At 36.6% G+C, this 13625-nt stretch overlaps 1 protein-coding gene across 4 annotated transcripts in view; it reads left to right on the forward strand.

Annotated features, from left to right (window-relative positions):
- VPS13B (vacuolar protein sorting 13 homolog B) overlaps positions 1–13625 on the forward strand; it is a 425857-nt gene that overhangs the window by 175576 nt on the left and 236656 nt on the right. For all 4 annotated transcript variants that reach the window (XM_071738035.1, XM_071738039.1, XM_071738037.1 and 1 more), the window contains exon 20: positions 10475–10584. In XM_071738035.1, coding sequence (XP_071594136.1) covers positions 10475–10584 — 110 coding nt within the window. The remainder of the gene's footprint in view (positions 1–10474; positions 10585–13625) is intronic.

A 13625-nucleotide genomic window follows, 5' to 3' on the forward strand; every position in this document is an offset into this window, starting at 1 on the left:
CTCTGTGTCTATTCTTTTAATTGAGCACCTAAGAAATCAGGTGAATTTCCTGTGTTTCATGTTGCCAGAAGGTTTACTGTTTAAGAAAAAAGGAAACAAAAACTACAGCTGTCTGTTGTTCAAATTACTTTTAATAAACATGAGGCATCCACTGCTGAAAAGATTTCAGTTTTATAACTTAATGTGCAAGACCAGGTGGTATCCATAATTACAAAACTACAAATGTTCAGCTGATGAAGAAGGAATGAAAAGTCCTTGGTGCCCTGTTGCCATAGGGGAAGAATCCCGTTGCAACTCCCAGAGGAATACTGCTGTAAGAAATTGCAAAATAGCATTTTGGCAGATGACAGGGAGGTGTTTATAAATACAGAAGCTGAACTGTATTGGGAAACTTTTTGGGAGTTTTCAGAGCATTTGCTGGTTTTAGTTTAAAACCTATATTATACAAGTAAAAAACTGGAGATCGTTTTGAATATAACTCCAAAGATGCATTCAGGCATTACTTCTTTTAACTGTATAAGTAGCTCACAATGTTCCTGTACTGTTGTGTCACAATAGAAGAAAAGGTATGATAGCACTATACCAATCCAGTCATAGAGAAAGGGAGGATTCAATCTTGGTATCAGTATCCTTATGTATATTGCATTGCATGGTTAACTACCTATGGGTCATAGAACTCATGGCTTGTAAACTGAATATAGTAAAGCTTCAGTGTGCTGTTTTTCACACTGGGAAAATTGACAGACTTTATTAGGCATTCTGATAGCTTAGTTAAGGGTAATATATATTTGGATCATGTCTGACATTTTCTCCATTAAGAGAGCTGAGGGTATGTAGTTCTCTCTTCCCTGGGAGAAATCAAGCAAAACAGCCAAGATCTGTTTCCCATGGTTTCAGAGCCTTAGAGCAGATCTCTGCTCTTTTCTGATTTTTTAAGGTGAATGAGATATTGATAATTCTAATGTCATCTCCTAGTTGCTTTTCTGGGCTGAGAATTACCCAGTACAAATGTCTTAGTTTTGAAGTGAAGAGGAAGTTTGGCCTTTAAAGAGAAACGTAGATCGGTTTGTCTCTTCTGATGTCCTCATGCTGTATGTCTGACTTTACAGGTACTTCACAAGTCTAGGCAGGTTTCCTTATGTCTAATCCCTTCAAAAGCAGCCTATTTAAGATAGCTGTTAGACTCATGCTCTCTGTTTCTCCGGTGTTTTCTTTCTCTGTATGAACTATTCACCTGGAACCTTGAAAGCTTGCACCCTAATCAGCCTTATAATAAAACCACTGCAAAATAAGTCATTTAGTTTTTCAGCCTTGTCTATCCCTTATTGGAAACTCTTAATTCACAGGAAAAAAGATCACACAATTGCTTATCTGAGGCAGCTATCATTCTCAGCCTGGTCAGTCTGTTTTTCAGATCTTGAAGCTGTAGTTTCAATTGCAGTCTACTGTCTGACTGGTTCAGCTTCGTTTGATTCTCACTGTTCTTGCAACCCTGTTATTCTGCAAGGAATAAAAAGCTCATTTTATAAAATAGGCAGTTTGAGGGTTTCCTTTTCCAAGAAAAGTGTCTACCTGACAGCCAGCTTTCTCTCAAGGAGGATTGACAATACCCACGTGCAGGTAGAAGTTTTTGGACAGAACTCCTCCATAAGCAACTGCAGGGTTTTACAGTCTTTGAAACACGATTTCCCTCACTCACTTGCCGAGGTCTTCTTGTCCATTGACATGGGTTTTCTTGGTTGCTTGCCTCCTGTGGCCCTTTGGCCTTCAGCTGAAGCTCTCTGTGCAGCAGTTTCTGTGTTGAATTCAGAGGGGTTTTTTTAATCATACCATACTGCAGGATTGTCTATAGTGATTAGAATAAATTCGTTGCATATGCTGAGACTCTGGTATATTCATCAGTTAGTGTTATGTAAAGTGCAGCTACTGGTGGTACTTACACTTTGTATACATGCCTACAGAGAACAGTACTATCATAAACATCTACAAATAACATTGCACTCAGAAGAAAAGGTAGTGCTGTTGCAGCTGAGGTCCACAACCAGGTGGTTTAGAGCTGGAGCTGTTCAAAACCCTTTTGCTTTGGAGTCAACTCTAGTAAATAGGCAATCATTTAAAAATGAAGAAAAGAAAATGACTTAACCAGTAAGTGAAATTCAAGATACATGTGTGTATACATTTTTATTTCTGTGGTCCCTGCTCTGGGATTTGGAGAATGTATAATGCATTTGGCACAGAGCATAGAGTGAATCAGGGAGCATAAATACTGAATGGATGATATTGTGAAACACAAGTTTCCATGTTTGAATGCTTAAAGATGACCCTTTGGAGTGACCAGACCTGTTTGCAGTATTCTTAGTATCTGTGTACGCAGTGGATTTCTGTGGCAGTAGAGATGATATTTTCTGTTTGATTGCTTGTTCCTTTCTTTCTGCTGAACACTGAGCTACCACCTTTCCAGAATAAACATAAATCTTGTTTTCTGAATCAAAGCAGTCAGCTCAGTCACCATCAGGAATACCAGTCAGAAAGATATGCTTATCTATACTGAATCACCAGGGATGGTTTGGGAGTTCTTCTGTCAGCCTTGTTCTTGGTTACTCTGGATAGCTCAGCAGAGTTGGTCACCGCATCAATCTCCTGAACAGGCTTGTGTAGTACAGGTCTCTGCAGGTCTCTACCTTCTTCAGTTGATAAGATTACCGGGTTTTCTTATTGCTGTTTCTTTTCTCCTAAATAATTTATCAAATACCAAATTATTTGTCAATTTAGCTTACTCTTATCCCTTACAGGTAGCATAGTTTCTTTAGAAGCCTTTGATGAAACAGCTTGTGGGACTTCTGTAGTGAGTTCCACTAGACTGTGTAGCTAAATCTGTTTTGTCCTTATGGTTGTTGATTCCACAGGGAAGCACTAGGTTTGAGCCATATTATATCTTATTTTATAATTAAATTAGTTGGCATTTTTGTTGCAGAATAGAATATGATTGAAAAGTGGTACTAGACTCCTGAGATCAAATGAAAGAAGAGATTTACTGCCCTACTCTTTTAATTTCTGATCTTAGTTCATTAAATACAGGTATCAGAAAAAATCTTGTTTAACAAAAAATATCCATATAAGTGGTTTTTTTCTAGTCTGCTTGAGAAGATGTTTAGTTTTGGTAGTACATCAAAAATCTATTCCATGGAATTACTGCATTTTACAAGTGAGACTAAAAGTTCTTTTAATCTGAAAAATAGCCATCATAGCTTCTAAAATAGGATCAAGGAGGTCTCAGCCAAGTAGAGCAAACAAAAAATTAGAAACATTACCTCATAGTTTCTTCAGAGCACCAAAATGGAATGCACAGTCTCCTCTTGAGTGAGTTGTACTGGTTCCATATGGAATATTAAAATGAACAGCCTTGATGTTACAGCACGTATTTGAGTTCTTTTGTCACAGAACTTTAACAAGCTAAAATTCCCAAACCTCTGTTGGTATTTTGAAAACCTGTTAAAGTATGATCAGGGTAATGTCATTTATACCACTAGCTCTAAGGTCTAAGTAATCTTTATCATATATGTAGAATCATAACGTTATTATCATGGTTGGGAAGGACCTTCAGGATCATCGTCCCACTGTCAGTCTTACAACACCTTAACCACTAAATCATCTCCCAGTGTAATTGTGGTGGTGACAGATACAGAGCTGTTGGTAGCCTGAGATCTAAACTCTTTTATATGTGAAATTATTGTGATGCTACCACAGCAGATCTGATCCACGAAGTTTCTTAATAAGTACAGTCTGAGGGCTTTGAGGTTTATGATCAGATTTAGAACATCAGATGTTAGATCATTTTCTTATGGGACTTTGCAGGTGGAAAAAAGGACAAAGGGACCCAACTTAGGAGATACCTCTGTACACTGAAGTAGTTGTAAACACTACTGAGTTTCTCAATACCTGGTTACACAGCACTGTCTCCAGTAGCAGATTCTGCTTGAAGTCTGTTTACACCACCCTGCATCTTCTGGGTGGAAACATAACTCTCTGAGCAACTTAACTATTGTATTTCTCCCCATTTATATATATATATATTTAATTTATTTTTTAATGAATAAAAGAAGACAAGTGTTCTAAGCACTTCACATTTTCTGAGATGTTTATATAATTTTTTTCTCTCATTGACATTATGGTTTTGAAGTAATTATAATATATCCTTGCTTTCAATCTTGCTTTCTGTCAGTTGAATTTTGAGCTCCTCATTCTCCTTATATTCACAGAATTTTAAGTTGTGATGATTAAATATGAAAATGATTGCTGAATGAAATATTCTTGCATTAGAAATCTGTAAGAGTTGTTATGCTGCTCAGCATAGGAATACTGCTGTTACATTTTCATAGAGATGATTCAGTAATCATCTAAATATAGCTGACATTTCTGTATGCTACAGCTGCCTACACATTTCCTACTTTTCTTGATTGTTATTGCCTATTAAACTGTTTCCCTGAACCAACATCACTATATTCTCTGAAGAAAATTAGTTTTGGTCAAATGCATTGTGTAAAATAAAGCATTACAGATATTTTTCCCCCAAAACATACACCAATTTAAATCTATAAATATTCCAGCATTTTTGTGAAAACTTGCATTCTCAGCATAGCGTAACATTTTTCCTCAGTAAGAAAGACAGAATACTAACCGGACTCAATTCTGTTCTTAACATCAAAAGATGGAGATGATAGAAAATAGCTGAGGGTATTTCACCACACTTTGGTTTTATATCCCTCACTTTGGATTCAACTGCAGAAATGTGGCTTCTTCAGAAAAGTGATACCTAATATAAAGCCCTTTGTGTTAACCTATGTATTAATCAGTTTTGTGTTTTGTCTCATTCTGTTATGACTTTGAATATAATTCTGTGCTATAATTCAGTGTATTTGGGTATGTATACTGATGGAGATAGGATGCTTCTGTATTGTCAGCTAATGTCAGCTTATCAAAAGGTTTAATTGAAATTAGAACTGTGTGATTTAGAGTTTTGATTAACACAGCTCACACCCCTGTATTTATTTTTTGCTACTAGTTACAGTAGTTACGTAGCTGTAACTCATAACTTTGCTGTCCAAATTCTATCCCTGGGTCCTGCTGTGTGATTTAATAACTTCTCTGCCTCACTTTCTCTATTTTAAAAATAGTAATGAGGCTGACCTTTTCTTTCAGCACTTAATGCTTTTCTGCTATAAACTTTGGTATGAGAGTTACAGGGTCATGATAGTAGTAGAAATATGTTCTTACTGAATGTTTCCAAAGATTAAAAGCTTTTTTTTTTTCTTTTTTCTTTTTTTTAAAAGTTTTATTAAAAAAAAAAAAAGAATATTGTTTAAATATTGTGGTGTGTGTAAGCTTGAGTAAAGAGTAACTGTTGTATGAAGGAGCTGTGTTTGATATTACAGACCTTACAGGCTTTAAAGCACAGAAGTGCCTTAGTTCATGGCAATATGTTACCCCACTACTTCATTTTTAATTAAATATTCTACTATTGGTTTAAGTAACTAAGCTAATTAATCTTAGATTTGTTTTAGGCATTTGGTGAACTTAAAACTTCATGAAATTACAGTAGATGCTGTTTTTCTCTGAGAGAAAATTTGGATAATATTTGTGTCAGTTGTTCAAATCAACCTTGAATAGGTAGATATGCAGACATATTTCAATAGACAAAAATTAGCAACCTATTGTAGCTGATATATGTAAAAATAATTACAACCACAGAAACTTTTTGTAGTTTGAAATATGTTTCCCTTCTCTGACTTGGCAGTTGAAGATGAAATGCAGGAGTCTGTCTCTTAAATAAACTGATTATTTTGCAAGACAATTATATTGGCTCGTCATTGATATTCCAAAGTAGACAAAAAGCTTGCGTGTTTTATTTTTATGCTGTGTAACTGCATTCTCTAACTCCCACTTCAGCTCTCATTCTTCAGTTGGAGATTTGACTGAAAATGGCTGTGGTGCCATGGGATAGTTAATTGGTGAAGCCTTTTTGGAATGTGGGTAAGCGAGCCATTTTGGCAGGGAGCAGAGTAGTAAAGAGCACTCTTTTTCCCTTAGTTGACTCCCAGGCTAAAATTAAACAGAGTTAGATATTTCCACATTTAGTGATTTACAATGCATCTGTTCTGAGTCAGCTAGCAGGAAGAACTAATTACCTATATATGTTTATAAAAAAGAACTCTTCATATGGGTTTAATACACAAATCTATGTTTTTATAATATTCCCTGGTGGAAATGTCCTTCAGAACAGTAAGGTAATTAGTAAAAAGTTAATTTCTTTGTTCTTTTGTCATTTAAAATAATGTGATACCAAATCAATGATGCTAACTCAGCTTGTATCAGCACCTACTTATCATTCATGTGTCCTGAGACAGCTAGGAATCATGAGCTCAATGCTGAAATAATTCATGGTGCAGTTTATATAGCAAGATGGTGTAATGTTTTCTTTAGTTACTTAGTTACTAAAAATAAACAAAACTTGTCAGAATGAGTTTTTATTGTAGATCATTCCCTTTGTTCATATTTGTGATCCCTCCGCAATAGGTGTATATTAACTACAATTTAAACTTCAGTTAGTAAACTTTACTAACTTTAGTTTAGGAAGGTAAACTATCACTTTAATTTTATAAACCTTAAATTTGTAAAGATTTTGCATTTCATTTTATAGGTGAATATCTAAAATGTTTCACTAAAAGTTTTTATGGAAAGTAGCAGTGTAGGTGTGTTTGAATACTGCATACAAACAGAACAGAATTTAGAAAGGATTCTGCCAGGTAGATCTTTTATTGTCACAGAGATAAAATACAGTTATTCTGCATGTAAATAGCAAGGCTGCTTCTCAATGCCTAGTTAATCGTAGAATCTTATTGTAGTTGTATTGAATATTGAGTTTTAATTAGTAAATTTCTGCCTGAACTAATATTGTCTACTCTTCCTAGTAAATTTTTTTTTCACCAAGATATTGGGAGTGACTCATAATGGAAAGTTCATTCACGAGGTTCTTCCATATCCAAAGGACAGCCACTTTCACCAAGTGTAGCCACCTCCCTTCTCCTTCCCAGAGTGCTCGTTCACCTCTGCATTCCTGTCACCAATCCTTTTCTCCTGTGCCTGTGATATTTGAAACCCTTTCCTTTCTTTAGTCACTGCTGAGTATCCCTCAGCATCTCCACTCTCTACTGCTTTGCTCTGCCCCATTTTACCTACCTTTACCCTGCCTTTATCTTTGGCCTCTTTTCTGTGCAGCTTCAATGCCCAGGAGTCCTTTTCCACCTCACCAGGAGTCCACTGTATGTTTTCTCACTGACTATGTTCTTGAATTTCCCTTTTGAAGGAAAAGGGCTAGGGTTAGAGCCCCAACCTAGCAACTCTGCTCCTCCAGCAGCCTTTGCTCAGCACCCAAGGTGGGAGGAGGTGGTGCAGAGCCAACCCAAGTGCAGGAGGTCCCAGGTTATCTTCTGTGGCCCCCTGGTCCCTTGGGAAGATGAGTGCTGTTGCTGCAGCTGTCATCATCCAAGAGAGCTTGTCAAGAAGCTGGGCTGCAGGATGAGAGTGCCAAGCACAGCTGTGCTCTGCTGCCTCCTGTTTGCCTCCTGCTTGCAGCCTCTGCTTGGTTCCTTCCTTTAGGAGAGAGCCAGCAGCTGGGAGGAAAGAAATCTTTTGCCCAAACTGTGTCTGGCAGATGACACCAAGGCTTTGAGGAAATTCTCAAATGTTCAAAATTTACATGGTACTGGCTTTGATTCTTACATATCAAATGATTTACTATATAGATGTAATAGGTAATTCTGGCAGGAACTGGGATCTGGAAAAGAAACCTAGTATAGTATGAGACTAAGGTCTGCTTTTTTCTGAAATGTAGATTTAATTAAAAGGAGAAAAGGGGAGGGGAGAAAAGGAAGTTCACCACAATCTTAATGAAATCCAGGAAACTTAAGCATTGCATTTTGACAGAAAAAAAATAGCAATTAAATTTTTTTCTTAGACATTTAAGGAGTCTTCTGCCAACTTGACCCTCACATCAGTGAGATCTTCCTTGAAAATGGGAGGGATTCTTACTTCTTAACATGGAAAAACATTTTCAAGAGATTGGGCAGAGCAGGGTGAGGCAAATCTGAGAAGCTTTTCTTTGACTACATAATTATTTCGAAGATGGCTCTTACGCAGAAAATAACTTCACAAAGGTGATTAAATTGCTTTTTGCATATAGTGGCTGAATAGCAAAAACCACGGTAAATTTCAGTAATTCAGTGTGACAGCAGTGGCTCAGCAGGAGGCCAGAGTTACCTGACAGTCCAATTGAAAGCCAAGTAATGTAATTGTTTATCTGACTACTTGTACTGTGCTTTGCTTTTTTTTTTTTCTCTCCCAAACATGGACTATTGTACTGAAAAGATATTTTCAGTTCAAAGTGTGACTTACAAGTATTGAACGTCTTAGCTTTAGTAGTTTTTGTTGTGGTAAACAAGAAACTAAATGGAGTAACTAGCATCATGCACTCGTTACGCTTTTTTTCTTTAGAGTCTTTTAAATGTGGGATTTCTTTTAATTTTTTTTAAATTTTTACTTTCCTTGTAGGATGACTTTACTCCCCACTCTCTGGGAGGTCTCTGACTCTAACTTGTCGTATCACATATACATTAAACCCTTCATTACATATTTCTGACAACAGGAGGTATCTCTTAATATCTCTTAAAGATGCAGAATTCCCTTTAGCAGCCAAGTATCTTATAAAAGCTAGTGTTTGTAGCACATACTTCATCAGTCCTCTGTTGCCTTCTGCTTCTTTTTTGTAGTCTCCTCCAGATCTTGCTACAGGGCGTATTCACAGCTCTTCTTACTTGCACATTACCCATTTTACTATACCCCCAACACTGGCTTTGCCTTAAATTGGAGATTTATTTCTAAGGTTTATTACTGAGGTCTAAAATCATCAGAGCACATATAATAGTCTGTGTATAGGAATTCCTCACAGTGTGTGTTCCAACTCCAAGTATCTGCTAGGCGGATGATTTATTTTTGTGTATTTCTTGACTGCCATTTTCCCATTGTACTCATCAGGCTTTGCTTGCATCTCCCCAAGTTGGTGGGTCTTCTGCCATTTGGGATTCAGCTGGTCTTAAAATTTTATTATATACAATAAGCTCATAACTCACCTTTTTTTTTTTTTTTTTCCTCTCCCCTCTTTACAACTTTGGTGATGAATTATGTGTTTTGAGGCACATATTTTTTCTGGTTTGTAGAAAATACATTGAATTTATTATTATGTTCAGATTGCTGCATAATTATATTGTGTACTGCAGAATAAGTATTGTAATGTATATTGCTTTCTTTGAATTATAGAGCTACTGTAATTCTCAAGAACTTGGTATTGGGACCTTCCAGTAACCAGCATTTCTGTTTTGAATTTATTAATCCATTTGCTTCTGAATTTTACATCTCTGTAGTTAAGTTCTGCTGCAACAGATAATTTTTCTGTACCATTAAAATGAAGGCCTCACTAAATTAATAAATCATCAGATTGTTTAATGAAAAAAGTACTTTTTAAATTGGGTTTAAATGTGCTTGGCTTAAAGTAGATGTCAAGATTTTTGGATACTGAGAAGAGTTTTTTCTCTTATTTTGGGCCTTCTCAATCATAAGAAAACTGAAAGTTTACTTTCAAGATACGAAGTGGCCTTATCTTGTAATCCTAGGTCTTCAAAAGGGAAATTAAATAAAAATAAGATGTATAGTTAAACTTACAAAATCCTAAGAGCTCACACTGGTAAGTCTGCCAGCATTGTTTGCCCTGTTTTACCTAACTCATCCACTAATGTTCTACATTAAGACCATGTTTAAAAATGTTGGTCCTGAGCAGCTTTGGGCACAGCACTCTAGCCTAAGGCAGAGGTGTCTTTATTAAACAAATCAAGTGTCCTAGGCCAGGTTTTTCTTTATTGAGGCTGAGAGCTGCCATGCATTATGTTGTTTTTCTGTCAAGGGTCTCCTTGACTCATTTCTTGCATAATGTCATTGTTGGCTGAGAGTCTGAAGAAAGGTGTTGTGTCTAGTAAGATGCACGCATAACTTTGAGAAAATAAGTATTTTTCTTGGAAAAAATGGTAATAAGAAAAATAAAAATGCAATGCTCTACAGTTGGGTCTTTTGTTTGGTTGGTTGGTTTTTTTGTTTTGGTTTGGTTTTTTTTGTGTGTGTGTTTATCCATAACACTGGCAGTGCTATAAAGTTTCTTACTTTCAAAGAGTAATCAAAGTTTATGTTTTATATATTTTGTTTGGAATTTAAAATACATTTATATGCAAGTCCAATGCAAACAAAAGCCTGCATCAAAGATTATCTGTGTGCAACACACATAAATATGAAATATAAAAATGAATATATATATATATGGAGAATCTTTAGGAGATAATTTACATTTTCTTTTCTTTCCTGTGTTATGTAGGTGCAGTGCTCTTGTCCAGCATACAAGGCATAGCAATTAATGTTGATCCAGTCCTGTATTCTTGGCTTATCTACCAGCCTCAGAAACGAGCAAGTAGACACATACAGCAGGTATGTATTTTTGGAGGGAAAATTGTAGTCAGAGTGGAAACATTCTCTTCTACACATGCCAGTAGTGCATTCCTATTTCACATATTTGTTTTCTGTCACCCTGTTTGTAGTTTGCTGCCTACTGTTGATCTTATTTTTAAGTATTTAAAATGTTAAATTTTGCATCTTAAAATTTTCCTTTCACAACGTTTTCATTTATAATGTTTAATTAAAATAATAGAGGCATTTTTAATTTATTTTCAGTGTTCAGTAGTAGTATTTTGCAAGTAGCTTTAACTGGTGGAACCTCATAAGCCACCTGAGTGTGACTAGCAAATCATGTTTTGACTGTTTGGGATGGTCTATCAAATAACTGTGTAACTTTTATAAAATCTCTACTCTTATTGAAACCCATTTTAATAGCAGATGAATCATAAAGTTCATAACTTGACACACTTGAAAGCTGTAACAGCATGTACAATGTCAAAACATGTATTTGCATAAAAGGGCTTGGAAAAGAAACAAGAATTTAAGACTGTGTGGCACAGTGTTTTCTTTGTAGCCTGGCATTCTGTCTCAATGGTCCATTATTAAGTGGCCATGATGCTTTCCAGGTAAGTGTTACAAGCAAAATGGTACTGATTGGTAATATTTTTTTTTTCACCCCTTTATAAGTTCCTTGTGTGAGTCAGAGACCTTAAATGTTCAGATATTTTAAATTTTAATATCTACTTAATACAAAATCTTTGCCATTTTTACTAACTGAAAAATTGTCGGTTTTATCTGAAAAGTCAGAAAATCAGAAAGTCAGAATAGTTTGGGTTGAATAATGATCTGTGTGGTTGTTTTTGTGGCTATAACTTGTTTTTCTGTATCCGTTCTGAATTTTTACATCTGTAAGTTTTCCATTGTCCTCTTCGAAGCACAGAGACAAGAACAGTTCAGTCTAAATATCCATGAGGCACTCTCTCACTTCTTGAACAAGTCTGCGTACTGCTTTGGAATTTTTCTGATGGCTACTAGAGTACATGGTGTAGTTCCTAAGTCCTTAGTCTGTAGTTTTCCTAGTCCCTTAACCATCTTTGTGGTTCTTTGCTGGACTTTATCCAGTACATCCATGTTTCTCTAGGACTGGGGAGTCCACACTGAGACCCAGCACTGACTGGAGGGAAAGGAACACCTCCCTTCACTTGCTGGCAGTTCTCTGTCTTGTGCAGCATGGGATACCATTCACCTTTGCATCAAGGGACCCTTTGGCTCTTGTTCAGCCTGGTGTCCAGCAGAACCTTTTCTGCAAAGCTGTTTTCCAGATGGGCAGCAACTACTACATGAGGTTGTTCTGCATAAACTACTGCATGAGGTTGTTCTGTTTGTTCCTTCCACAGTGCAGGACTTTATACTTCTTACTGGTGAATTTCATGATCTTCCTGTCAGCCCGTGTGTCCAGCCGGTCACTATTCCTCTGGATGGCACCATGACCTTCTGGTATATTAACCAGTTAATAAAAATATTGAACAGGATTGTACCCATTATTGACCCTGCAGTACATTGTGACTTACATTGCAGCTGGACTTTGTGCCACTGATCATCACTCTCTGGGCCCAGTCATTCAACCAATTTTCAGTCCACTTCACTGTCTATTTATCCAACCCTTACATCAGTTCCTCCTCTGTGAGTATCTAATGGGATGTGGTATCAAAGGCCTCCCTAAACTCAGAGTAGATAATATTTGCTACTCTCCCTTCATCTGCCATGCCAGTCATTTAATAATAAAATATTATGACATTGGTCAAGAATGACTTCCACTTGATGAAACTATGCTGATTATTTCCAGTCACCTTCTTCTCCTTTGTGTGCCTGGGAGCTGTTTTCAGGATTTCTTGACACCCCTTTCCCAAGGGCTGTGATGAGGCTGACATGGCATGTAGTTCCTTGTGTCTTCCTTGCCCTTCTTGAAGGCAGAAGTAACATTTGCTTTCCTCAAGTTGTGAGGAGGCAGACACCATGAACACCAAAAATAACCTTGTGATGACATCTGCCAGCTCTGTCAGCACCTCTGGGCTCTTACCATCAGGACCCACAGACTTACACGTCTGGTTTGCTTAAGTGTTCCCTGACCTGATCCGGTTCATCCGAGGGTACATCTTTCTTGCTTGATCCTTTCTCCTTGGAAGCTGAGTTTCAAGATTGGTCTTGCTTGTAATGACTGAGGTGATGGCAGCAGTCAGTACCTCAGCCTCTTCCGGTAGGAAAAGAAGCTCACGAGCTCCCCCACTTCATATCAATGCTTATTCCTATAGACAAAGAAATATTTTAGCTGTCTCCTTTTTATCTGTTTTGCCCTACTGCAGCTTTCCCTTTTTAAGCTCAAGTGAACACAAGACGCTTGTTAAGATTCCATAGTATTTATACAATTTATAGTCATTTTTCAAAACTCTTATGTTGATTTCATATGTAGCAGTACTGAAGAACAGAATAAAATATAGCCATTCAATGTCAGAAAAGACTGCCAACAGATATGTAACAGAGACAGGAAAAGGTAAGGCAAGGAATATGTTATCAGGAGAGTATTTTCACCTCATCATCAGACTATCTTTCCAGATAATCAGTGTAGCAAGTATTATATCCTGCTTTGTCTAGAAAAAGACACTCTTGGTAGATCACCTTTCCTATTTGGAGCACTGTGCTCTGTGTACAGTGTGCAGTAATCAACACTATAAACCTTTGCCAGCTAATGGGTTAAAACTCAAAAAACTTGCTACTTAATGTATGTGTTAAGAAAAAATTGTCATGCCACCTTGTTAATAATATATTATGTGATAGTTCTAATACTTAATGGATTGATTCTTAACGTTTTAGTATTTAAATGGCAAGAATTTGTTAAAAAATATACATTCTGATTTTGCGTTCCTTTAGTTCAAAATCCAAAGAAGAGATGAAAAGCATTCCAGAGAATGTTACTCATTGGTAGATTTTTTTCTTCTGACATTTGGTGTGTTTCACCTATGAAATGGAAATGCTAAGAAAGGTTTAAAGAATATTATGCTGACACATGGATAAAT

This window comes from Heliangelus exortis, chromosome 2 (genome assembly GCF_036169615.1).
Source record: "Heliangelus exortis chromosome 2, bHelExo1.hap1, whole genome shotgun sequence".
Classification (NCBI taxonomy): domain Eukaryota; kingdom Metazoa; phylum Chordata; class Aves; order Apodiformes; family Trochilidae; genus Heliangelus; species Heliangelus exortis.